This window comes from Moschus berezovskii, chromosome 2 (genome assembly GCF_049115385.1).
Source record: "Moschus berezovskii isolate FMDL1 chromosome 2, NW_MosBer_1.0, whole genome shotgun sequence".
NCBI lineage: Eukaryota > Metazoa > Chordata > Mammalia > Artiodactyla > Moschidae > Moschus > Moschus berezovskii.
The window spans coordinates 29363507-29389761 of record NC_142461.1 but is presented as its reverse complement, the minus strand read 5'-3'; the positions used below and the strand labels follow the sequence as shown (position 1 = coordinate 29389761).

Genomic DNA, 26255 nt, shown 5'->3' with positions numbered 1-26255 from the left:
TTAGTGCTGGACTCTCCGGATGGACTGCAGCTGCCCAGTGTGGGCCTGGGTGCCAAATTCACTGTAGTTACGGAACTCCCCACTGTGGCGGTCCCGCTCCAACACATACTGGTAGCCCCGGTAGCCGGGATACTGGTAGGCCACCCACCTAGGCGAGTGAAGGCACAGGGGTGATAAGTAGGCTCTACCCCCACCCCAAGTGATGTCTCCATTGCCGGCCCTCCTTTCTCAGCTCCCAATTCCCACCTCCAAAACCATGGCTTCAGTTTTCCCTACATGGTCTCTCCCTGCCCTGTCTACTGCTCCAGGTCTTCCTAATACCTTCCTCATCTCATTTCCTATTCCCACCCTCCATTGCATCCTCACTCAGGTTTTCAATTCCTTCCTCTACCCCACATTGCTCCCCTGACTCCTATTCTCCTATGACCTGCCCCCTCCCTTCCCATCTTCTCGATCATCTCACTTCCCCTTGCCTCTAAGTCTCCCACGACCTCACTCCTCCAATCCCCCATCCCCCAACATGTGTGTTCATTGTGTCTCTTAGCACTGTCACCTTTCCTCACCCTCCTCCCTGGTCCCCATTGCCTCCCTGCTCCACTCCTCTGTTGCAGTCCCAGGACTCACGCTCCAGAGCTGACTTTGAGGGAACCCACATCCTTGCTGGCCCAGCCCATGGAAGGCAGGGATGGGTAGTCATCACTGAGTTCAAACTTGCAGCCCTGGAAGTTTTCCCCCTCAAACAGTGTCACACGACTGTCACTGTGGTTCTGAGGAATGAGAAGGGGAAGTGGACAGGTCAGACCCTCCAAAGAGGTGCTAATGGATAGGTTCTCAGCCCACTCCCCCAGTCCTCCTGCCCAACACAAGCAGTGAAGACAGGGTCTATAAGCACACCCAGAGTTCACTCCATCAGCTCCACATCAGTCTGGGGAGCTGGGGTGCACAGAGGTCCCCAGCCTGGTCCCTTCTATGGCTTTAGGTTGGGGTGGTGAGACTAGAAGGGGGATCTCCAGAGACCCTTCCAGGTCAAAAATAAAGAATCTTGTGACATGGACCTGTTTTGCAGAAGGAAAATTAGAGGTCCTAAGAGAAATCTGGTCCACTATGCAAGACAGTTTCCCAAAGGTCTCATTGACTATCCACTCCCCTGCCCAGGACCCTGGGCATAGCCACTCATAGGGTAGGACCCAGCGAAGAGTGATGGCAGAATCATTAGTGTTTGTTGAGTCTGGGCTCCCTTTGTCCTAGGACCTTCTCCCTGCAGGACTCCTTGTCTTCCTGGAATGGAGAACCTGGCCTGAGTCAGTACCTGCCCTCTGTCCTCCACCCCACAGCCCCAACTCCTCCCCTCCAGTACATTTGATTCATTAACAATCCTTTCCCCCATCCCCGAAACATACACACCTAGACCATCCCTTTTTCAACCTTGATCCCTGATTGAGTTCCAGTCTTGTCTTCATGTTAAGTTTTGTGAGCAGAGGCAAACTACTTTGCCCTTCGAGCCCCATTTCCACACCTATGTATAAGGTTAACAACAGTTACCCCGACCTCACAGGGCTGTGTGAAAATAAAAGCACTCGCTGACAAGTGTGGGCGACTGAAAGTGAGAATAGCACAAGACTGGCACGTTTGTGGCGCTGTCCATGGTGCTGATTTCTGACGCCTGGTTTAGGCCCACAGTCTAAACTTTTGGAGAACTCTCCGGTTCTGAGAAGTAATGCCACGGCTACCCGTCTAGGATTTGTGTTTACACACCCCTGTACAGTGAGTGGACGGTCTTTCCCAGGTGCTGTGCTGGGGCCAGGACCTGGAGCTAGAAGCTAGGCTGCAGGGGAGGAGGGGGAGGGCTGTGCTTACCGCGCAGAGCACTGGCCGGAAGGAGAGCAGCTGGTCGCTATGGTGGCCGGCACTGCCGCTCCAGGCACTCCAGCGGGGATAGTCACCCTTCTCCAGAATGAACTGCTGTCCTTGGAAGTCAGGGTACTCGAAGGCCACCCAACTGGGGGAAGATAAGGGAAACTGGGAGGCCTCTGCCCCAGCCTCATTCATTCCTCTCTCCCCCAACCCCCCCCCCCGCTCCGCCAGCACCCCCCCTCCCCGCCAGCCTCACACCCCGTTGCTTGCTAGGGAAACCGATCTTTTCCTCCACCACAGGCCCTTCCCCTGACAGTCTCATCCCAAGGCAACCCAGTCCCTCTAGAGGCTAGAAACCCAAAGCCGGCCGCTATCTGGGGCTGGAGGGGTCCAGGATTCCAGCTCAGGGCTTCCAGGCTGGAAAGAATTTTCCAGTTTATGAGAATCACTCGAACAAGCACTTCTACCTCAAGGATAGGTCCCTGCAAAGGTAGGTGTAAGGAGCCCCCTAACCTGTGGTAGCAACCTGTGATAGCAACAAACTGCAATAGCTCTGGGGCCTCAGCTTTCTCGAAGGCCAGGGTGGGGGGAGAGGAAGGAACTTGGCTTGTTTTTTTTTTTGTTGTTGTTGTTGTTAAAATAAGCTTAGAGCCATCTAACTTGGGAGAGGACAAAACTATTCTGTGAACTAACCCCTTCAGGGCTCAAAGTGGCCTCACGGAGTCCTGTCAAGGGTCACTTCTTGCCTTTATCCTTTGGCTCACACGAGGATACAATCTCTGTCATGATTTGTCTTGGGGCTGGTGGGGAGTTTTGAGGACACCTAGGGTTTTTCCATCTTGGTGGGTCTCTCTCAGGCAGGGTTTCTCTACAGTCTGGGGAATGGAGGGCTGGGAGCCAAGGTCCCAGTTTCGGAGCTTAGGCCAGGGGAGCCTGGCGCCTCTCAACCCAGCCCAACCATGCCTGGGGCCTCACTCACGCGCCATTTTCCACCTTGACCGAGCGCACCCGGCGCAGGCCTCCTCGCTCGCCGATGTTGGCGCAATCACTCAGTAGCCTGCAGCGGCGGCCCTGGAAGTCCTCCTCATCCCAGAGCGTGAGGCTGGCGGGCGCGGGACCCTGCGCAGGGGCGCTGCTCATGGCGCTGTGGACAAGGACGGGACCAGGCGCTCAGCGTCGCCAGAGCCCCCTCCCGGCCCAGGCCCGCCCGACCCCGGGGGGAGGTGAAGGACCCGCGGGTTGGACCCGAGCTGCTAGCACCGTTTTTCCATCTCTCCCTCCCCGCCCGAAGAGACCCCGCCCCAGCTCCGAATATTCACCAGGTGGGTGGGTGAGCGCGGTCCTGACGGAAATGGAGAGGCTGCGCGAGGGCTGGGCGTGCGGGGCTTTATACCAGGCCTCGCCCCGTCCCCGCACCCTCTCCCGCCCGGGTGGGGGGAGCTGAGTCAGCGGGCAGGCTGCGGTCAGCTCTGGTGTCCCCGGGGGTGGGGGTGGGGCCGGGGCCTTTCCCGCAGCCGCTGACCTGGCCCCAGCCCTCGGGGATGACAATAGAAAGTGCTGAGACACGCGTCCGGGGCCCGCCACAGCCGAGGCTGACTCCGCTTTTTCTTTCTGGGGGGCCTGAGCCTGGCAAGGCGCACCCTCACTGGCCCAGACCCTCAGGGATAGAGGTGCCAGGCCACCCTGTGGCCATCCCGCTAAAACCGCGCTATCCCGACTCGAGATGCTGAAACTCTTCCAGCGTCTAAACCACCTTTTCTTCAGCCCTAGGTCGAGGCTTCTCTTTGGGGCGACGCTAGGGAGGAAGTAGACAAGGCTCCCCACAAGCGACCTTCCTACGACCCTCAGCCCTCTTTTCCCTGGAAGGTGGGCCATTGCGGCCCTGTTCCTCTCAAGCTCGAGTTCCCAGACTCCGCTCCAGAGCTCCCAGAGTTTTCTTGCAGGATGGTGCTGAGAAGAGGTGATGACCAAGGCTCGCCGCAAGACGGCGCTGAGCGCAGGGAATGAAGCGCCCGGGGGAAAGCACGGATTTACAAAGCGTTTAGGGAGTGGCAGTCGTTTGAACATTCTTCGGCATTACCTTTCTTTGGGATTGGAATGCAAACTGACTTTTTTCAGTCCTGTGGCCACTGTTGAGTTTTCCAAATTTCCTGGCATATTGAGTGCAGCACTTTAACAGCATCATCTTTTAGGATTTGAAATAGCTCGGCTGGAATTCCATCACGATCTCCACTAGCTTTGTTCCTAGTGATGCTTCCTGCTTAATGATGCGCTGCAGTAGGTATTCGACTGATGCGCGGCTGGAACTGCGACGCAGCCGGCCACCAGGTGGAGCTCTTGGGTCTGGGACCCCCGGCCCCAACTTCAGCCTGAGAGCTAGCAGCTGATTATTGAGTGCCTAGGTCGGGTCACACCCTCCGCTCAGAGCTTTTACGTGTGTGATCTCAACTAATTCTCGCACTGATCTGTTGAGTCCGACGCTGCTGTTTGCTGACGTTTCACAGAAGATCCTGCAGCCCAGAGGATAACAACTGGACGCAGTCCGGGAGGTGTCACAACTGAGAAGTGGCCCAGCTGAAGTGTGACCCTGGGGTTTCCGTTTTGACTATAGATCCTAGGCTCTTGGTTTCCCACATGGTGCAGTGGTAAAGAACCCACCTGTCAATGCAGGAGACACAAGAGAGGGGGTAGGATCCCTAAGACGGGAAGATTGGAAGATCGCCTGGAGTAGGAAATAGCAACTCACTCCAGTATTCTTGCCTGGAGAATCCCATGGACAGAGGAACCTGGTGGGCTACCGTCTGGGGGGTCACAAAGAGTCCGACTCCAGGGAGTAGGCACAATTCGGCCTCCTAGTTTCTTAACCCCAAACCCACTGCATTGGGGGAGTGGAGGGGGGGAAGGTAGGGTCTGGGGAGGGGGAAATTTAAGGGGAAAGGCTTGGATCCCCAAGGCAAGTTCCAGGAAAGAAATTTCCTTACAACTTGCAGCAGAATTTCCTAACCATCATGGTTGTTGATGAGCCACAAAAGTTTCTGGCAAAATTGTGTTTTCCTTAATGAAAGGGAGTATGCCAGAAGAAGTGTAGGGGTGAGAAAGAAGGAAACTAATACTTCGTTTTCCTCATGAACCAAGTGCTTCCCTTATAGGCTCAATGGTCCAACATGGTAAGTTTGGATGAACTTACCATGTGGAAATGTGGAAGAGGCTCCCAGAGGCACAGGGCCTTTTCCAAATCCACACAGCTAGCCAGTATCAGAGCATGATTAGACTGGAGTGCTTTGCCACCCAACTTCTGGTGACTAAAGGGGCTCACAGGCCAGATGCCAATGCTACAGACCCAGAAGTCTAACCACGCTGTCTTCCATGCTTTCTCAAAACTGCCATCCTCACTCCAGCCTCAGAGCCTCTGCATTGGTGGTTCCTGTTACCTGGAGTGTCTTAGTCACAAGGTCTTGGCATGCTGGCTCCTTTTTCATCAGCTGGGTCATGCTGTTCCTGACATTTACTGTCCTTCACATCACCCTATTTTCTTTATAACATTTATTATTCTGTAAAGTTGTCTTTTTCCTCTAGGCTGCATGGAGTGTTTCCTTTGGTGCTAGAGTGTGAGCTCCATTTGAAGGGGCAGGGGCTGTGTGACTCTTGTTTTCAGTGGTTTCTCTCCATCCTAGCACAGTGCAGGACACACAGAAGTTGCTCAATAAAACATCTCAGATGAGCGAGTGAACAGGGTGGTCAGGTTGGACCAAAGGTCCGCGGTGAATGTTGTGTAGAGGAAACGCTGCCGTGAATAGGGGGTGATGTTTTGCCCATCCTGCCGACCTCCCCAGTCTTGAAATTCTGGCATGTTGAGAGCAGGCACGGGGGTATTTGGGTCTCCCTTGAGTCTCTTTTTTCACTGTTGAGAAATTACTGTCCAGGATCTCGATGTGTGTGAAGGTGAAGGCCAAAAGTACAAGGCCCTAAAACACAGGGAGTAAAGTCCAGTTTGGAAGTTTTAGAATCAGAGCAGGGACAACCCCAATTTGATTGCAGGTGAAGTCAGAACCATGCCCAGTCCCCTGACTCCCTGTGCTAGAGGGGGTGTGGTCAAATAAGGTATACTTTTCCCAAGCCAAGAAAAGGGGAAACGCAAAATATCGAAAAACGCAAGAAACAGTCCTAGACTCTTCGTCTCCAAGCACTTAGTCTCGGTTTCACAAGTGGGACTGTAGCAGTGGTGACACGTGAGGGATCGAAAGAACCGCTCTTCTACATTCTCTGTTCCTCCCCGGTCTCGATCCAGCAAGTCTGGACTCGGCCACCAGGGGGGGCGCGCGGGCCGCGCTGGGTGGAACGCCCGCGCAAAGGCCGGAGCTGCGTGGGCAAGGGAAGTGGGAGTTGATGGGAGGCTGAGGTCTGGAGGTGCAGCAGGCGCGGGAGGCGATTGCGTCAGGCTGTGCGTCTGCGCTGGTCAGTGACGCGGACGGTGAGTGCTAGTCCCGAGGGTTCGGGAGTGTTTGTCAGAGGCCAGTCACTGTGTGTTCAGGAGCTGGGGCTGGGAGGGCAATTTCCAGTCCAGGTGTTGGTGGGATCACCATATTCCACAGAAGATGGGTGGTGTGTGTGTGTGTGTGTGTGTTCAAAGGCTTGGGGGGAGATAACAGTTGAGATCCAAGCAATTTCCAGTCCATCCGGTGTTGGCGGGATCACCATATTCCGCAGGAGATGGGTGTGGGGTGTGTGTGTGTGTTTTCAAAGGCTTGAGGGGAGATAACACAGTTGAGATCCAAGTTTGGATCACCATATTCCATATCACACACACAGGAGATGGGTGTGTGTGTGTGTGTTTTCAAATGTGTGTGTGTGTGTTTTCAAATGTTTGGGGGCAGATAACACAGTTGAGATCCAAGTTAGAATTCCAGCTGGAATTTGAGATGGAGACCTGTGTGTGAGAATAGTCATGGCTTCTCTCCTAGTCCTAAAATCTAATATTGGCTCTGCACTAAGTGGCTGTGAGGCCCTAGCTGGCCTCTTCCCTCCTCTGCCTCAGTTCTCTCATCAGGAAAATGGTGTGTAGGTCCCACCACCGATACACTATAGTCAATGGCTTTTAGTTCTACCTGTCCTCACCGGTTTTCTCAGAAATGGGCACAGCTACCAACACCGCCCATAGCCATTTGCCCGGATTTCTGGACCTCTCTCAGGCTCCTCATGTCCCTCCAGACCCCTCTCTGGTTCTGCTGGTCCTCATAGTCATCAAGAAAGGGAAGATGAACCCCTGAGGAAAAGGGGTTGTCGGGCAGCTCTGCCGGGTGTGCTAGAATGGGGCTCTGGGATCCCTGTCCCTTTCTGGTACTGGGGACCCCCTTCCTGCTTCCTTTCTCCACCAGCTGATCCATCTCCAGACTCCCAAGCCTCCCCCACCCACTCCCCTCCTAGTCCCCTTCCGCCACCTCCCCAGCAGCTGGTCCTGTTTGTTTTCCCAGATCAGTTGTGCTCAGGGTTTCCTGAAGGATGGATGCACAGGTGGCTTTGTTTGCCAGCTCAGCGTCACCCCTACCTCCTCCACATCCACAGCCTTTCATGGGGAAGGGGTGGGGGAGGGAGTTAGGTAGACAAAAAAAAAGAAAAAAAGTGTCCTCAGGTCTACACATCCAAGAGACCTCAAGATCTCATCGGGACCTCGTTACATAAAGAGAACTTGCCACCCTATCCAATCCTTCATCTCATATAGGGACCTTTGGTCCCACAGAGAAATCCTCAGGATTCCTCCTCTCCGTGATTCTACTAAAGCACTCATCTCAGAAGCACCCTAAGATCCCACAGAGAAGCCCTAAGACTCAGTCCTGTATCCTCAGTGAGGCCCTGGATCCCACTCAGATGCCCATCCCATACAGGGAAATATAAATCTTACGAAGAAACCCTCAAATGCAACCCTGGACTTTCACTGAGGTCTCCATCCCAGGTAAAGGTGCTGAGAATCCCTGGAGAAGTGACACCCTTCTCACGTAGGGCCCCATCCCTTGAACTGCCCGACTTCACAGTACTGCTGGGCAGCTTAGAGGGCCCCTGCCCGGTGGCCAATGTCCTCGAGTCTGCCTGCTCCCACCCCTTTCCTTCATTTCACTGGCAAATCAGCCCAGGCTTTGGTGACTGCAGATGCAAATTCTGTGAATGGTGCCTTCCCCCACCCTGTTCCGTTGCCAGCCCCTCCTTTGCAGCCCTGCTCCTCCACTCCCCACCCCCACCCAAGATCGGGAGGGAGCAGGGAACAGGCAGTGAGCACCTTCCCCGGGGCTGTGAGGGCTAGTCTCCTGGGAGACAGAGATAACACGGGTGAGAGACTAGCGCAGCTCTGGCTGGGTCTGACAGCTGGGCCTTAAAGAGGTGGGTCCAGAAGGGGTGAGAGCCCCGCCCACACAGACTCCTCATCCTGTCCCTCAATCAGCAGAGCGCTTCTTCTCTACCCCTCAGAGGGATGCGAGAACTGGCCCCATCCAGGGAGGTAGGAAGCAGCTTTCACCACCACCCACTCACCCAGAAGCAGAACGGCGGGGCTTGCAGGGAGAGGGCACACACGTGCACACATTCACACAGACGGATCCCACATGCGTCCCACGTGAACGGTCTCTCCTAGGCTCAACAAACACCTCAACAGTCATGCTGATTTACGGGCAGATGTTTGTTCGCTCCTTTATTCCTTAAATATTTAGTCAAATGTACGGTGTTTCAGCCACCGTGCTGGGTGCCTCCTGGACCTTCATTGTGCATACCACCCACTCCACGGTCATCAGAGTCACCCAGTCACGATCATACAGACACTGAAGGGTTACTGAAGAGTGTGGGCTGCGTCCTGGGTTCAGATCCAAGTTCCCCTGCTAATAAGCTGGATGAACTTGTACTTCTCAAATTTTCCCTTTAAAATTGTTGTGAAGATTTAAATGCATGTAAAACTCAGCACTGACCCGTATCAAATAAATGTTCACTGTTACTGTTGTGGTGGCTGTGGTTATAACTGGCTTTGCTGTCCTGTTGCTCCCCTTCCGTGCCCCCTGCTCCTGGGGGTGGGCTGGGTTGTGGGGAGGAGTCAGGGCAGCGAGCCTAGGTGCATATATGGGACATCCCATATATGTCCCCCCATCCAATACATGCCCTGTGGAAGGCAGCCTGGCTCTCAGAATGGGGAACCTTCCTGCTTCTCGCCATTAGAGCCACTCTAATGATGAGCTCAGTGGGGGGAGGATGGAGGATCCCTATTTCTTTTGTTTTGCTCAGTCCTCTGCTCTCCAGGTGGAACAAGAGACCTGACTTGTGGTCCCAGTGCTTTTCCTGGCTCCATATGTGGTCTTGGGTGGGTCACTCCCTCTTTTGGGGCGAGTTTTGTACCTGAAAACTAAGCTAACTGCTGATCCTGGAGGGGCCTCCCAACCATTACTCCTGTGATCCTGTGATGCCTCGGGAAGACTCCCTTCCCTCCTTCCCTAGCCTCTGCCTGCCCCCCCACTCCCCACCCTTCACACACACCTGGCCTAGCCAGAATGAGGGGGCGAGTTGCCACTGTTGTCATGGGGACTAATCTCCGAGAAGGTCAGTGAGGCTCTGGTTCTGCCTTGGCCCGATTGGGGATTAGCGCTTGTGTACAACACCCCCACCCCCACCCGGTGCCTCCACTCCCGGGTCCCCACACTGCACACAGACCCTGGGCGGCCTCCACACCCAGAAGTTCCAAGGCTGGGCAGAATCCACACTTGGGCAGTGGGGCCAGGGGCAGCTGCCACAGCTGTCTACTCAGCGGTGGCCAAGAGAGAAAGGGGGAGGGATGAAGTCAGACCCACACCTCCCACTCCTCACTGTGGCCTGAGCTTTGCCCTTCTTCACCTTCCGCCCTTTACTGGGGCGATATGGGTGTCCCCAAGATAGGAGTGTCACCTCCCCTTCCAGCCCTGGATCACAGTTGCAGCTTAAGTAGAAGCCACCTCTTTCTCCTTTGCTCTGGGTAGCTTTCTCCTTTGCTACCAGGGAATGGGGATGCTACCTCCCCATCCTGATGACGAGGCTTGGGATGGAAGCTGTTTTCATATAGCTCCCCTTCCTCCATACACACAGTAGCTTCCACCCCTGGTTACCCTGACCTCTGACCCAACATCTTCAAATATCTCCATCTCTCTGGAGTGTACATCCCTTGTTATATCACATTGCCTCTTTGTGTCTCTGGCCTCTCTCCAGCTCTCACTTTCACAAGGCCTGAGGTTGGGGGGTAGTGGCGGTTACAGCCTCTCTGGACGCTGAAATCTTCCACGCCCGCTGGGCTGCACCCACAGTCTGTCCCTCGGTGCTCCTGCTTGGATTCCCCCATCTCTTGCGCATCCTTCTCCCCTCTCCCTTCATCATTGGTGATTTCCCAGTTCCCCCTGAAGCCGCACTCCAAGTGCTCTTTTCTTTTTTCCACTTCCTCCATTACCTGTCCCCTCCCCCGCCCAGGGTGCTGACAGGGATGACAGGAAGCAGGCTCCAGCTTTGAGCAGGATGGGGGAGGGGGTGCCCCCCCCCCACGCCCTGCTTCGAACACCAGCTGCTAAGCACCCCCCTCCTCAAGCCCAGCACCTGCAGGCCTGCCTGGCGCCTGGAGACTCCACCCCTGGGTCGGCAGGGGAGGAGGGACCGGGTGGAGAGGCCAGATCCTGGCCACATCCAGGAAATGCGGGTCTTGGGGGGATGGGGAGGTGTAGGTCTGCGGACACCGTTCCCCCTCCCTGGAAGCAGGGGAAGAGTCAGTGGCTTTCTGTTATAGGGGCAGACCCCAGTCCACTGGTGAAACACTGTATGTTGGGGGGGCCGGGGTTCATTCCAAGGGGAGACTTTTCTGTCGTGCAGCCCTAGGGCCTGGAATCCCAGGGAGGGGGGCAGTGCTCTGAGCCAGACAGAGGGAAGATGTGCCAGGGCCAGACCAGGCCCCTGACAGGCAGATCAATCAGTGCCAGGCAAGGAGCAGAGGGCTGGGCCCAGGACAGAAGCCTGGTCAGGGAGGCCGGGATGGGAGTCGCACACACCCAGCCTGGGACCCATGCATGGGCCTCCTCCCACCCTCTTGCCCCAGGGTTGCTGCACGTAGATCCAGCCTGCAGTCCGCCCTCTCCCCAGCCCTGCCTGGGATCTGTCAGAGCCATCTCATCCCCTCCCCCTCCCTTTCTCTGTGCCAAGACTCAGCAGATCCCGTGGAACCTGCGGGTAGCTGGGTGAGGGGTGGCAGTGAAGTGGAGGGAAGGTAGAGGGGGAAAGCCAGCACCCCCAGGAAACTTCAAATTGGAGTGGGAAGGGACCAGCGACTCCTGACCCTCATTCCCATCCCCCTGGGGGCTTCCTCGACCCAGATGTGTTGGGGGTACAGTCCCTTCTCATGATGCCTCCTCACGCTTAGGAGAAATTGGGGAGCTCCCTACTGCTGTCCAAGGAACCTTCCTTCCACCCCTGACCTACAACTAGCCCCTGTCTCTGGGGCTGACTTAGCATCGACATCAATTCTGGGGGAATGGAATGGAAGACACCAGGAATCAAGGACAGGGACTCAACTGACCCCAGGCCTGAGTTCTAGGTTCTCCAAGCAGGGGGTGGGGGTCTAGCGCAATCTTCATCTTTCTCTCTCCTGTCAGATCTTAACACTGAGTCACTGAAAAGGGGGCAGCCTGTCCTAGATTTGGGTTGCAGCTAATGACCCATGAACTCCCACCTAATCTGAGGGCCACTTAGACCCACCCAACCCCCAGCTGACTGAAACAAGAGACCTTGTGATTATGAAGTCTGGGAGAGGCGGTCACCTTCAGGGCCTGGGACCCCCAGCAGGCAAGGGCTACCAGACCTTGTGTTTGTCCTTCTCAAGCAGTCTGTTCCGAGCTGGGGAGACTGCAAGAAGGGCCAAGGAGATGGCAGGGAGCGCACCCTCAGAATGTCAGCACCAAAGACATGAGGCGGAACTGAACTTGATCCAGCTGTAACTCTAGCTCCCCGCCCAGATTTTCCACCCCTCATAGCTGTTGCTCCAACCCCTCGCGAGCCTCCAACTTCCCAGGTCAAGGGGCTCAAAATCATTGCTAAAAGCCCAGAAACCAGAACATGGGGACTGGTGGGCCCCACACCAGAGGCCAGACTAACACCCCTCTCCTTGTGCAAGTGGGAAAATCCGAGGAGAAGCCGGGAAATGACTTGCCCAAGACCACAGAAGTCCTGGGAGAGAGCCAGACTAGAAACCCGGGTTTCCACCTCCGGAAGAACTCCTAAGCTGGCGCCCAGACCCCCTAGGCCACCCGGTGGAGCTGGCTCGGCCGGCCCGCACTATCCGAAATCGAAGCGGGCAGCCCTCGAGCCGCGGGCAGGACAGGACAGGGCAGGGCGGGCGGGGCAGGATGGGAGCCGGATGTCCCCGGGGAGCGGCGCACAGCCTCTCCGACCCGTATGGCGGCGGCGGCGACAGGTGCCTGCGTGGCGATCGGCCCGGGCCCCCGGGCGGGTGCTGAGAGGCCGCCCCTGCCTCACGCGAGCCGAACGAACAAAACGCTCAGGTCCGGTTTGTGCGAGGGGCTCGTCGCGGGGCGGGAGCGGGGGCTCCGGGGCCCGGCTGCGGCCCTCGGCGGTCTCCTGGTCCTGGTCTTCGGCGAGCGCGCCCGGTAGCCGCCGCCCTCACCTGCGCGCCTCTGCGGCTGACACGTCGGCGGCCGCGGCGGCCACTGCAGGTGCGCACCTGGTCCGCCCCTCCCTTCCTGGCAACCCTCCACCCGCCCGGCCCGGCCCCGCTTGGCTTGGTCCCCAGCGCACGCCGCGGAGCTTGTGCCCGAGCCCCGGCTCAGCGCGCTTTATACGGCCTGCTCAGTCCCCGCCCCTGGAGACACACGCGCGCGCGCGCGCGGACACACACACACACACACACACACTCACACCTGTCCGGGCGCCCGTTTGCTCGGGGCAAATATTGACTCAGAGGAGGCGGAGCGCCCCCTCACCCCTCTTCCCGCCCCCGCCTAGGCTTCGGGGCCGCAGCTCCTCCGAGGCCTTGGCGGTGGGGGTGGAGGGGGTGTCGGGGACCTGGGCGCCTCTGGAACAACACCAGATGTCACTTTTCCACCCACCTGCCTCGGGGAGGGTGTGGGGAGGAGCCGAGGACAGAGGCTACCAGGCGGAGGTTAGGGGGAGCGGGAGGTTGGGTGTCCTAGGGAAACTGGAGCATCCCCTGGCCTGGGGGATTCGGATTCACATTTAATAGGGTCTATAGCCCGCGGCCTAGCGATGCGCTCCGTCCCCGTCCCAGCGTAAAATCCTTGACCTTCCTCGACGTGCCTCGATTTCCCTTCCTCTCAACCTCCGCAGAGTCCCGAGAGCCCGGCAGATGCTGAGTAAAAGCTAGCAGTGGAAGGGCCGAACCTCGGAGCAGCTGCGGCGGAGAAAGGGAGGGGATGGCCCCTTTTGCTCCGCGGCCACTTGCTGTGCAGACCAGGCCACCCGGCTCTGCTGGGGCAAAAGCCGGCCAGGAACCACCCGGAGCGCCCTCCACTGGCCAGACCGCAGAACTCTCGCCCAGCTGCCTAGTGGAGAGGAGAGACTCAAGCTCCCAGCTCCAACGAGTCAGTGCAGTCCACCTTGGCCGCTTCCACCATCTGTGCCTCTCAGACTGCGCGCGAGTTCTTGTCGCTTACGAGGAAATAAAGTGAAGGCAGACGTGTGTAGGGGGGAGCTAGATACTTTACTGGGGGGTGATGGAGAAAAGCCCGGGAGGAATCTACAGATGCAAGTCGGAGAGGGTGGGCGCTTGCGTCTGCAAACAGTCGGTGGGGGGCAGTTCAAACGAGCCGGGCATCTCCGCTTGCTGCGGTCCCGGGGCCGCTGCCGACAGCGACTCGGGACTCAGAATCCTGGAAGACAGAAAGCCCCAGGGTGGGGGAGTGGAGAAGCTTCCCGGCGCCCCTGCCCGCCCCTGCCGCCCCAAGCGCCCTCCGGCGGCCGCTGGCCCCGGCGCCCCAACCTGGGAACGCTGAGCGGCGGCAGGGCGATGATGCGTGGTCGCGAGGTGAGCACCACCTCCCCGCGGCTCGCCTCCACCAGAATGTTCTGGATCATGTTCTCCAGCAGCGCCTCCTGCAGAATAGCGAAAGCCGGGAGCCTGCGCGGCGGGAGGCCGGCGCGCTGGAGTCAGCCGCGCCACCGACTTGAGCTGCGCTTCTCCGCTGGCCTCCTCTGTGCTGTACCGTTTGCCCCGAGCTTCAGATGGATTCTAACTTAACTCCCCGCCCTCCCAACACTATGAAACATTCTTGTCCCAATTTTACAGACGTTCAAACCATGACTCAAAGAGACCAAGGTGTTAAATGTCGTGCTGTTGGTACCGGAGAGGGATTCGAACTCCGACAATCCGGGTTCCCATCCCAGGACCAGGGTTGGGGAAAGGTACTGAGCGATGAGACCGCACAGAAGGAGACCGCTCCTAGGGAATCCCACCGTGGACACAAAGTCACAGAGCAGCCCCAGGAAACGGCAATGCAAGAAGAGGTGGTACTTTGCTCCTGACTCTAGAAAGTCACTTAAGTGGCTTTGACGACTATAATCACCCTGCTGGAAGTGGTGTGATGGTAAATGTTAATAGTCTGCCCTTGGAGAAGAAAAATTAAAGCTCAGATCGCCATTCTGAACATAGCGCCCCCTGAGGCCTTAAGCTTCCAGCAGCGCTGTCAATGAACACGGAGTTGGAAAGAGAAGCTGACCTGGGTAGCAGCCCAGCACACCACTGCCTCCTAGGACCCTTCTGCACTCAGCCCCGCCTCCAAACCCTCACCTGGGCCTGGCTGCTCACCGGCTGATGGCCTCCTTCTCATCCTGCTCTTGCCTCTCCTTCAGTAAGGCCTTCATCTGCTGCTGCCACTGCCATTTCAGGGACTCCCGGGATGTGGGCTGCAGCGTGGGCTTCATCTCTGTCCAGGGCAACTTCTCCGCCTTGTCTTCCCCCTCCAGCTCTCGCAGCTCTTCCTCGCCCGTCTCCTCCTCCTCTTCCGTCTCCTCCTCCTCCTCTTCCTCCTCCTCCAGCTCCTCCTCTTCTTCTTCCTCCTTCTCCTCCTCTTCTTCCCCCTCCTTACTCCCCAGCCTCTGTCTGTCATCCTCCTCCTCCCCCTCGTCTTTGCTGAACTCCGAGCTCTTGGAGGACTGAGATAGGGCTGGCACCACGTGCAGGCTGCTGTTGTGGGCCATGAATCTGGCCGACTGCTCATTCCAGAACTGGCAGAAGTAAGGCATTTGTTCCACCAGGTTTTGGCCCACAGCCTCATGGAAGAGCTTGTCTTCCAGCAGGCCCCTGGGTGGGCAGAGGAGGAGAAGGTCCTCACTGAGAGGCCTTGCAGCCCCCTGTGGGGGACTCTGGTTTCAGGGTTCCCCAAGGGGTGGTTCTTGACTACTGTGGCCAGAAACAGGTGCTGGTGGGGAGCTGATCGGTTGCTCTTCCCGCCATTCCTTCTTTAGAAAAAGGCATCTCTGGTCCCCCTCCCCCTCGGATTCTTAAAGGTGATCATTATATGATAGTGGAAGAGCCAGGAGGTCAGAGGTACCCAGATGAGGGTGGGAGCCCTGGAAAACAGTGATCTGGCTTCAGACCCCATCTACCAGGTGCAACAAGGCAGAGCTTGGGACCCAGCCCTGAGGATCCCTCTAGCCAGGTCACCCTCCAGGAGCAACCCGTGGAGGATCTTGTGAAGAAGTCCTATCTTTTAGGTAAGGAAGAGCTGGGACTTGCGGGGCTTTGGGTGGACCCAGAGTGGACCAAACTCACGAGGGAGACAGCGGTGAAGGTTTGGGGGAGGGTCCTTACCTGATGATGGCAGAGAGGCAGTCAATCAGAAGCTGCTTCTCCTGCTTGGAGACAGAGGCCCACTTGTCAGGGGATTCTTCCTCACCAGCCTCTGACTCCACCTTGGGGCACATCCTCTTTGGAAGCTCCCTGGGGGGCAGGCCATAGCATTCTGAGTGGCCTGGGCAAGCCACCAGGTTGGGGTCAGGGGCATGAGCAGTGATGGTGGCTGCCCTGTCATGAGGACATAGGTGAGCTTGCAGCAGCCTCTAGTCTTAACCCAAACACAGTGCTGCTGCATTCTGGGAATCAAGTCCAACCCTCAGAGTCAGCACAGGACTTGGAGATGCTCCAAGGTCGAAAGGGAAGGGAGGAGGGGAGGCAGGGAGGCCTAGGTGGGTTCCCCAGGGGGCTCTGGCTCTCTGCCCCTCCTCCTAAGGGCCTGACAGTAATGGGGGCATCTTGGGCCCAGCAGGTCCAGTAGCCTCGCTGATGGCTGCACAAGCTCCAAGCCTTCAGCAAGGGTTAGGTCTGGGTAGCCCCTGTTCTAGAGTGTGTGGGGCAGGGGCGGTGCAGAGAGCAGAGAAAGGAGACCCCTCCCTCCCTCCCTGAGAGTTCACCAGTGCAAGAAGTGGCAGGGAAAGTCGGAGAAGTAGTTGGCCAGGAAGTAGTCGGTGGCATGGGCACAGGCAGTGAGGCCTAGGCAGAGCATGCCTGGTGATGGCGGCTGGGGGCACGGCCAGCATGTCTCCTCCTTTGCCATCCTGAGGTTCCAGCTGGTTGGCCGGTTGAGATCCTGCTGGTTCTTGATGGGGGGCAGTGTCTTTGGGAAAGGGGAGGCACGGACGACAGGGGCTGGGGGCTACACTCACATCACTGATGGGTGCTTAGTCCCCCATCCAGGCCTTTGGCAACACCTCTGGCATTTCATCCCCACCTGTCAGCACTTTCATCCCTCCCTTCCAGGAGGCTGGACTGGGGGGTTGGCGGTATCTCTGGGGAGCAAGCAAGGATCCTTTCAAGACATCCCAAGGAGATGGGCCTGGGCTTACGTCCTTACCTTGTACTTTCTTGCAGGCTCACAAGCTGTACAATATGCCCTTTTCTGTGGAAGCAAAGAGACCCTTGCTTAGGATGCAAGAGGCCTAGAGGGAGTCCCCTCGTCCTGCCCTTCCTGCTGACCCACAGAGGGCCTGGAGTCAGCGCTACCACCTGCTGCCCTCCTGGTCCTGCACAATTCCCAGCCACACCCTGTTCCAGAACACTTCCCAGGGAAGTGCTGCCTACAGACAAGGAAAATCTGGCTACCGAGCTAAAGGGAAGGAAAGGAGATGCCACCAAACAGTGCAGGCTGCTCCAACAGCATTTGTCCCTGGTGCCCAGGAACTCTGTGGTTTAGTGGGATGAGGAAACAGCCTCCCGTAGAAATCCCTTCTCCCATAGCCCTCAAAACATGATTTGCCTTCAGAGCTGGGCCAGAGCCTCAGAGGGGAGCAGTGCCTCCCTGGGGGAGGACACAGGGGCGATCAAAGTGCAAGAGTGCCACCATGGGGAGGAGGAAGCAAGGCGGACATGTTGACTCATTTATTACCAGTCCCCCTGCATACGTGCTAATATCAGCCCATATTGAGCAGAGGCTTTCTGGGTACCAGACACTGTTGTAGGTAATCTACAAGAATCAACTCATTTAATCCTCCCACCAATGCCACAAAGTGGATCATTTATTTGTGTTTTAAAAGCTTTAAAACTTTTCTTTTTAACCTTTTTTGTTTGTTTTTTTGTTTTTGGCCACCCTGGGATCTCACTTCCCCAACCAGGGACTAAACCTGGGCCACGGCAGTGAAAGCCCGGAATCCTAACCATGAGTCCACCAGGGAATTCCCTTTTTAAACCTTCTTAATATGGAAAATTTCAAAGGTATACACAAGTGGACTTTTCTGGTGGTCCAGTGGCTAAGACTTCATGCTCTCAATGTAGAGGGCCCAGGTTCGATACCCGGTTGGGGAACTAGACCCCAAATGCCACAACTAAATATCTCACATGCCACAATGGGGATCAAAGATCTCGTGTGCAGCCCTAAGACCAGGTGCAGCCCAATAAATAAATAAAAATACATATTATTGAAAAGCATAAAGAAGTGCTGAGAACGCTACAAAGAGTTCTCCAACACCGCCAACCCAGCTTCAACAATTAGCAGTTTATTGCAATCTTCTCCTCTAGACTATCTTGAAGCCAATCTCAGATGTCATATGACTCCCATTATATACTTGAGGGAACTAAAGAGGTTAAATAACTTGGCTGCTGCTGCTAAGTCACGTCAGTTGTGTCCGACTCTGTGCGACCCCATAGACGGCAGCCCACCAGGCTCCCATCTCTGGGATTCTCCAGGCAAGAATACTGGAGTGGGTTGCCATTTCCTTCTCCAATGCATGAAAGTGAAAAGTGAAAGTGAAGTCACTCAGTCGTGTCCGACTCTTCGTGACCCCATGGACTATAGCCTATCAGGCTCCTCCGTCCATGGGATTTTCCAGGCAAGAGTACTGGAGTGGGTGCCATTGCCTTCTCCGAATAACTTGGCTGCTGCTGCCTGCTGCTGTCAAGTCACCTCAGTCGTGTCCGACTCTGTGCGACCCCATAGACGGCAGCCGACCAGGCTCTGCCGTCCCTGGGATTCTCTAGGCAAGAACACTGGAGTGGGTGCCATTGCCTTCTCCGAATAACTTGGCTAAGATCCATCAAAGCTGGAAAACTAAGCCAGACACTTGTTTCCAGAGCCTCCACCTGAAAACACTACTCCACCTTCCCTTCCACCAGAAGGTGAGCTCTGCCTGTTTCCCCCTGGATGCCCAGTGGTCTGCACCCAGTAGCCACTCATTAAATACAGGCCACATGAGGCAGGGAATGGTCAGTCAGCTTTCTGTATCCACAGTTTCTTGGGAGGGACTATGTTTAGTCTAATGAAATCTAATGTTTTTACTAACGCATATATATGGAATTTAGAAAGATGCAAATAATAACCCTGTATACGAGACAGCAATAGAGACACAGATGTATAGAACAGTCTTTGGGACTCTGTGGGAGAGGGTGAGGGTGGGATGATTTGGGAGAATGGCATTGAAACATGTATGTTGTCATATGTGAAATGAATCACCAGTTCAGGGTCGATGCATGTTACAGGATGCTCGGGGCTGGTGTGCGGGGATGACCCAGAGGGAGGATAAAGGGAGAAGAGAGGTGGGAGGGGGGTTCAGGAAGGGGAACTCATGTACACCCGGGGCGGATTCATGTCAATGTATGGCAAAACCAACCAATATAATATTGTAAAATAATTAGCCTCCAATAAAAAAAAAAAAGAGAGAGAAACAAAACAAAAAAGAAATCTAATGTCTTGTGTCAGGCTGGTCAGCTTTTAGGACCACCTCGGATCGCCAGCTCAGCCCCCTCTGGCAGGGCTGGTCAGAAGGCTCTGTGGTGCTCAGGGCCCGCCCGCACTCCCCACCTTCACGCTCCTGTCCGTGGTGGGGAGCTCCACCTCCTGCCGCAGCTGCTCGTCCTTCCACGCCTGCAGCGCCTTTCCGTACTGCCTCAGGTGCTCCTGCTGGTACACCTGTGGCTCAGGACAGAGAGAGAGAAGGCCGGGTCTGGGCAACCTCTGCCTGCGCCTGTGCTGCGAGCTCCCCACTCTTCCAGAGGTTGGCTCTTGGAAGGGGGGCTTTGGGGGGATCTGGGGATCTCACACACCACTGCACCCCCCCAAGACTGGGAGCTGTGTGCCATCCCAGCTTCCCTCTGAGGGTGGTCTTACCTTGCATAGCAGGTCCATGCTATAGAAGCTGGCATGCACTGAGGCCTTCAGGGTCACTATGAATGGGATTGTCTCTTCGGGAGCCACCTTTCCTTTCATAGGACTCACAGACACCTATTTATATTTGGGGAAGGAGTTTCTCTGGAGCGTCACAGGGATGGGATGGGACAAGATGGGATAGCACAGGATGGGATGGGGTGGGATGAAGTGGGATGGGATGGAGTGGAATGCGGTGGGATGGGATGGAGTGGAGTGGGATGGGATGGGATGGAGTGGGGTTGAATGGGATGGAGTAGGAATGAGTGTGGATGGGATGGAGTGGGATGAGATGGGATGGGATGGAGTGGGATGGGATGGAGTGGAATGGGGTGGGATGGGATGGAGTGGAGTGGGATGGGATGGAGTGGAGTGGGATGGGATGGGATCGAGTAGGAATGAGATGGGATGGGATGGAGTGGGATGGGGTGGGATGGGATCGAGTAGGAATGGGGTGGGATGGGATGGAGTGGAATGAGGTGGGATGGGATGGAGTAGGAATGAGTGTGGATGGGATGGAGTGGAATGAGATGGGATGGGATGGAGTGGAATGGGGTGGGATGGGATGGAGTGGAATGGGGTGGGATGGAATGGGATAAGTCTAGAGGTTCTCTGAAGGTTCTGGTTCCCTGCAAACACAGGGAACTCTCACCTCCCCAAAGTCTAGAGGCTTCAGCTGCCAGGCAAAGACAATTGTTTCATTCTTGGAGATGTTGTTAAGAAACAGCAGGCGGCTGCACTTGCTCTGCACAGGAATGTTTCCCAGAGAGATATGTGACTGGGACAAGAAGACACTCTGTTGGTGGAGACAACACAAGAGCAATTTTGGGAGGTGAAGAAGCACTAAACCTGGCCAGCAGTACCAGTCACAAGTGCCTTCAACAGGCCAGGTACCATTGTAGGCAACTGACAGGCATTTAATTCTCCGAGTGGCCCAAGGATGTTGGCACCGCTTTTGTCCCCACTTTACAGATGTTCAGAGAGTATAAATAATTTTCCAAAGGTCTCTAGGATAAACCCAGACAGTATCACTCTAAAGCCTATGGTTTTGACCATTAAAAATAGGCTTGAAAGGGCTGAGAAATCAGAATTTGCTTAGAAAAAGCAGAAGCAAGGCCAATATAATTTGAGTCTCTGAAGGGTAGTTGTGAACTAATAGGTGGTCAGCTGTTGGCATCGTCACTGGGCACAGAGCAGGAGTTGTGTGCTAGGGTGTCTGGAAAGACCGAGGCCATGGAAGGGGCAATTTCTTGGTCTAGACCCTGAGTGCCTCCAGAGCTGAGACTCTGTCTGGCACTTTTCTGTGTCCCCAAAACTGTGTCCTCCATGGTACTCATCCTTCAGTAAGAGTCCAAATAGGGGAGAAGGGGAAGAGTAGACAGGCAGATGCATTGGTGGATAGGAACTGGATGAGGGCATGGCTGGCTGGCTGGCTGGCTAGGTGGATAGATACGGGGATGAGTAAATGGGCATGTGGGTCAGTGGAGAAATACATGGATGGTGGATGGATGAATGTGGCAGGCCTCAAAACAGTGAGCAGTGTGTGAACTAAAGGTAGTGTTACTGGCCCTAGGTATCTTTCAGCAAAATCCATCTAGTTCCAAGGGAGAGGCTGTTCTGTATGAAGATAATATCTCAGAACCTGAGAATAGGCTTCTTTCTAACCCCTTCCAGTGCCCCCCAAATGCCCCGAGGTGAGGGTGGACGGGGGCCCTGCAGCAGGTGGAGCACCTTGAGCAGGAACACCTGTGGGCACTAGGTGGCAGGGTAAGCCTCTCATGGAGCCGGTGCTACGTCCTAAATAGGAGGAGGGTCAGTTCCAGACTTCGCCTCCGTATCCCTTTCCTTTTTCAACTCTGTGTCATTTCCTTCTCATCCTCCTTGTCCCACCGCGCCAGCCCCCCTGGGCCCTCAGGCTCCTCCGAGGCCTCAGGACTTCCCATCTCCCTTTGCCTTACCTGTCCAGGTACCATCAGCCTTGAGTGGATGGTGTTGTTGTCCCACAAGGAGAGGTTGTGGAATGGGGCCGCATCCCCCAGGATGTGGGGGTCATAGCCCACTCCCTGGAAGCGGATGATGGCTGAGTTCCATCCCAGGATGTGTATGGGCACATCTACCTGGGAGGTTAGGAAGGTGGGTGCAGGCCCTGGTCAGAGCAAGGCCTGCTGGGAGGGGACCACCTCCAAACCCCACCCTGTGTGAGCCGGGGCTTCTGCTCACCGTGTAGGTCTTGGCCTCAATAGGCGAGAAGATCCAGAAGACCCGGGCAGTTGTGCCTGGCTGGATCTCCCCTTTGGGGTTGAGGCAGCAGAAGATGGGGTGATCAAAATTTTTTTCCTGAACCTGCGACAGGATGTTGGTCTGGATCTCATATGTTACAGGCACCGAGCCACCGTTATACAACTCATAAATCTGCAGGGGGAGGAGTAGAGGAATCTTCACACCCGCTCAAGGACACCACGCAGGGAGCCTGCGATTCTGTGTTCACTGTGGGAGGGTGGGTTGATCCCCATGATGTCACCCTTACAGTCCCAGAGTTCCCTTAAAAACTGCTGATTTCTCTTCTGGCTGGATCACCCAAGAAGTATACAACTGTATTTTCAGCCTGTAACATTTTAGTATAATATGTAATCTTTATATTCAGTTCAGTTCAGTTCAGTCACTCAGTCGTGTCCGACTCTCCACGACCCCATGAATCACAGCACACCAGGCCTCCCTGTCCATCACCAACTCCCGGAGTTCACTCAAACTCATGTCCACAGAGTCGGTGATGCCATCCAGCCATCTCATTCTCGGTCGTCCCCTTCTCCTCTCGCCCCCAACCTTTCCCAGCATCAGACTCTTTTCCAATGAATCAACTCGTCGCATGAGGTGGCCAAAGTATTGCAGTTTCAGCTTTAGCATCAGTCCTTCCAATGAACACCCAGGATTGATCTCCTTTAGAATGGACTGGTTGGATCTCCTTGCAGTACAAGGGACTCTCAAGAGTCTTCTCCAACACCACAGTTCAAAAGCATCAATTCTTCGGCGATCAGCTTTCTTCACAGTCCAACTCTCACATCCATACATGACCACTGGAAAAACCATAGCCTTGACTAGACGGACCTTTGTTGGCAAAGTAATGTCTCTGCTTTTTAATATATTATCAAGGTTGGTCATAACTTTCCTTCCAAGGAGTAAGCGTCTTTTAATTCCATGGCTGCAATCAGCATCCGCAGTGATTTTGGAGCCCAAAAAAATAAAGTCTGACACTGTTTCCACTGTTTTTCCATCAATTTCCCATGAAGTGATGGGACCAGATGCCATGATCTTTGTTTTCTGAATGTTGAGCTTCAAGCCAACCTTTTCACTCTCCTCTTTCACTTTCATCAAGAGGCTTTTGAGTTCCTCTTCACTTTCTGCCATAAGGGTAGTGTCATCTGCATATCTGAGATTATTGATATTTCTCCCAGCAATCTTGATTCCAACTTGTGCTTCTTCCAGCCCAGCGTTCCTCATGATGTACTCTGCATATAAGTTAAATAAGCAAGGTGACAATATACAGCCTTGACGTACTCCTTTTCCTATTTGGAACCAGTCGGTTGTCCCATGTACAGTTCTGACTGATGCTTCCTGACCTGCATACAAGTTTCTCAAGAGGCAGGTCAGGTCTGGTATTCCCATCTCTTTCAGAATGTTCCACAGTTTATTGTGATCCACACAGTCAAAGGCTTTGGCATAGTCAATGAAGCAGAAATAGATATTTTTCTGGAACTCTCTTGCTTTCTCCATGATCCAGCGGATGTTGGCAATTTGATCTCTGGTGCCTCTGCCTTTTCTAAAACCTGCTTGAACATCTGGGAGTTCACGGTTCACATATTGCTGAAGCCTGGCTTGGAGGATTTTGAGCATGACTTTACTAGCGTGTGAGATGAGTGCAACTGTGCGGTAGTTTGAGCATTCTTTGGCATTGCCTTTCTTTGGGATTGGAATGAAGATGACCTTTTCCAGTCCTGTGGCCACTGCTGAGTTTTCCAAATTTGCTGGCATATTGAGTGCAGCACTTTCACAACATCATCTTTCAGGATTTGAAATAGCTCAACTGGAATTCCATCTGTCTGAGGAGGCCTTACAAATAGCTGTGTAAAGAAGAGAAGCGAAAAGCAAAGGAGAAAAGGAAAGATATAAGCATCTGAATGCAGAGTTCCAAAGAATAGCAAGGAGAAATAAGAAAGCCTTCCTCAGTGATGAATGCAAAGAAATAGAGGAAAACAACAGAATAGGAAAAACAAGAGAGCCCTTCAAGAAAATTAGAGATTCCAAGGGAACATTTCATGCAAAGATGGGCTCGATAAAGGACAGAGATGGTAGGGACCTAACAGAAGCAGAAGATATTAAGAAGAGGTGGCAAGAATACACAGAAGAACTGTACAAAAAAGATCTTCACGAGCAAGATAGTCACGATAACGTGATCACTGACCTAGAGCCAGACATCTTGGAATGTGAAGTCAAGTGGGCCTTAGAAAGCATCACTACGAACAAAGCTAGTGGTGGTGATGGAATTCCAGTTGAGCTATTTCAAATCTTGAAAGATGATGTTGTGAAAGTGCTGCACTCAATATGCCAGCAGATTTGGAAAACTCAGCAGTGGCCACAGGACTGGAAAAGGTCAGTCTTCATTCCAATCCCAAAGAAAGGCAATGCCAAAGAATGCTCAAACTACCGCACAATTGCACTCATCTCACATGCTAGTAAAGTCATGCTCAGAATTCTCTAAGCCAGGCTTCAGCAATATGTGAATCGTGAACTCCCAGATGTTCAAGCAGGTTTTAGAAAAGGCAGAGGCACCAGAGATCAAATTGCCAACATCCGCTGGATCATGGAGAAAGCAAGAGAGTTCCAGAAAAATATCTATTTCTGCTTCATTGACTATGCCAAAGCCTTTGACTGTGTGGATCACAATAAACTGTGGAACATTCTGAAAGAGATGGGAATACCAGACCTGACCTGCCTCTTGAGAAACCTGTACGCAGGTCAGGAAGCATCAGTCAGAACTGTACATGGGACAACCGACTGGTTCCAAATAGGAAAAGGAGTACGTCAAGGCTGTATATTGTCACCTTGCTTATTTAACTTATATGCAGAGTACATCATGAGGAACGCTGGGCTGGAAGAAGCACAAGTTGGAATCAAGATTGCTGGGAGAAATATCAATAATCTCAGATATGCAGATGACACTACCCTTATGGCAGAAAGTGAAGAGGAACTCAAAAGCCTCTTGATGAAAGTGAAAGAGAAGAGTGAAAAGGTTGGCTTGAAGCTCAACATTCAGAAAACAAAGATCATGGCATCTGGTCCCATCACTTCATGGGAAATTGATGGAAAAACAGTGGAAACAGTGTCAGACTTTATTTTTTGGGGCTCCAAAATCACTGCGGATGCTGATTGCAGCCATGGAATTAAAAGACGCTTACTCCTTGGAAGGAAAGTTATGACCAACCTTGATAATATATTAAAAAGCAGAGACATTACTTTGCCAACAAAGGTCCGTCTAGTCAAGGCTATGGTTTTTCCAGTGGTCATGTATGGATGTGAGAGTTGGACTGTGAAGAAAGCTGATCGCCGAAGAATTGATGCTTTTGAACTGTGATGCTGGAGAAGACTCTTGAGAGTCCCTTGTACCGCAAGGAGATCCAACCAGTGCATTCTAAAGGAGATCGATCCTGGGTGTTCATTGGAAGGACTGATGCTAAAGCTGAAACTTCAATACTTTGGCCATCTCATGCGACGAGTTGACTCACTGGAAAAGACTCTGATGCTGGGAAAGGTTGGGGGCGGGAGGAGAAGGGGACGACGGAGAATGAGATGGCTGGATGGCATCACCGACTCTGTGGACATGAGTTTGAGTGAACTCCGGGAGTTGGTGATGGACAGGGAGGCCTGGCGTGCTGTGATTCATGGGGTCGCGGAGAGTTGGACACGACTGAGCGACTGAACTGGAATTCCATCACCTCCACTAGCTTTGTTTGTAGTGATGCTTTCTAAGGCTCACTTGACTTCACATTCCAAGATGTCTGGCTCTAGGTCAGTGATCACGTTATTGTGACTATCTTGGTCGTGAAGATCTTTTTTGTACAGTTCTTCTGTGTATTCTTGCCACCTCTTCTTAATATCTTCTGCTTCTGTTAGGTCCACACCATTTCTATCCTTTATTGAGCCCATCTTTGCATGAAATGTTCCCTTGGAATCTCTAATTTTCTTGAAGAGATTTCTTGTTTTTCCTATTCTTTTGTTATCCTCTATTTCTTTGCATTGATCAAGGAGGAAGGCTTTCTTATCTCTCCTTGCTATTCTTTGGAACTCTGCATTCAGGTGTTTATATCTTTCCTTTTCTCCTTTGCTTTTCGCTTCTCTTCTTTTCACAACTATTTGTAAGGCCTCCTCAGACAGCCATTTTGCTTTTTTGCATTTCTTTTCCATTATTTGCTCTCAACTTACCTAAGTCAAGTGTAAGAGGACACTAATGCTTGTGTCCATAGTGTTGGAATTTAGGGAAACATCCATGCACTCACCATCTGGACCCTTCATGGTTTTCTAGGCTCTCATTCTAATTACCTGGGTGGCTGCCACTTTCCACCTCTGCCATTAGAGGCAGTTGTGCTTAAAAGTAGAAAAGGGAGCAGAAGGAAGGTATGAGGTCCCCCAAAACTAACCCTGAAGTTGGGGAGTCACAGAACGTCCTGCCTGAAACCAGAGGTCTTCTGGTCCAAGGCTCCA

At 54.0% G+C, this 26255-nt stretch overlaps 2 protein-coding genes across 2 annotated transcripts in view; both read right to left on the bottom strand.

The window, feature by feature from the left end:
• On the bottom strand, window positions 1–2994 carry CRYBA2 (crystallin beta A2). The gene is made up of 4 exons (XM_055398466.2): window positions 2834–2994; window positions 1858–1999; window positions 625–767; window positions 1–148 (listed from the first exon to the last, which is right to left on the bottom strand). The coding sequence occupies exons 1-4, from the start codon at window positions 2992–2994 to the stop codon at window positions 1–3; spliced, it is 594 nt and encodes a 197-aa protein (XP_055254441.2).
• Window positions 2995–13560: 10566 nt separating this feature from the next.
• Window positions 13561–26255, bottom strand: part of CFAP65 (cilia and flagella associated protein 65) — a 40293-nt gene continuing 27598 nt past the window's right edge. Inside the window, exons 22-32 of the mRNA XM_055398789.2 lie at window positions 21720–21911; window positions 21458–21616; window positions 20152–20295; window positions 19464–19577; window positions 19158–19265; window positions 16719–16763; window positions 16279–16481; window positions 15680–15808; window positions 14675–15169; window positions 13850–13987; window positions 13561–13739 (exon numbers count right to left, since the gene is read on the bottom strand). Coding sequence (XP_055254764.2) covers window positions 13607–13739; window positions 13850–13987; window positions 14675–15169; window positions 15680–15808; window positions 16279–16481; window positions 16719–16763; window positions 19158–19265; window positions 19464–19577; window positions 20152–20295; window positions 21458–21616; window positions 21720–21911 — 1860 coding nt within the window. The 3' untranslated portion in view covers window positions 13561–13606. The remainder of the gene's footprint in view (window positions 13740–13849; window positions 13988–14674; window positions 15170–15679; window positions 15809–16278; window positions 16482–16718; window positions 16764–19157; window positions 19266–19463; window positions 19578–20151; window positions 20296–21457; window positions 21617–21719; window positions 21912–26255) is intronic.

Bases quoted from the DNA above. Each gene is read 5' to 3' on its own strand.
- CRYBA2 (XM_055398466.2), bottom strand. From the start codon at position 2,994: ATGAGCAGCGCCCCTGCGCAGGGTCCCGCGCCCGCCAGCCTCACGCTC. The intron at 768-1,857 runs GTAAGCACAGCC...CTCATTCCTCAG, and splicing joins TCCGGCCAGTGCTCTGCGCG to AACCACAGTGACAGTCGTGT. The intron at 149-624 runs GTGAGTCCTGGG...TCACTCGCCTAG, and splicing joins CTCAAAGTCAGCTCTGGAGC to GTGGGTGGCCTACCAGTATC.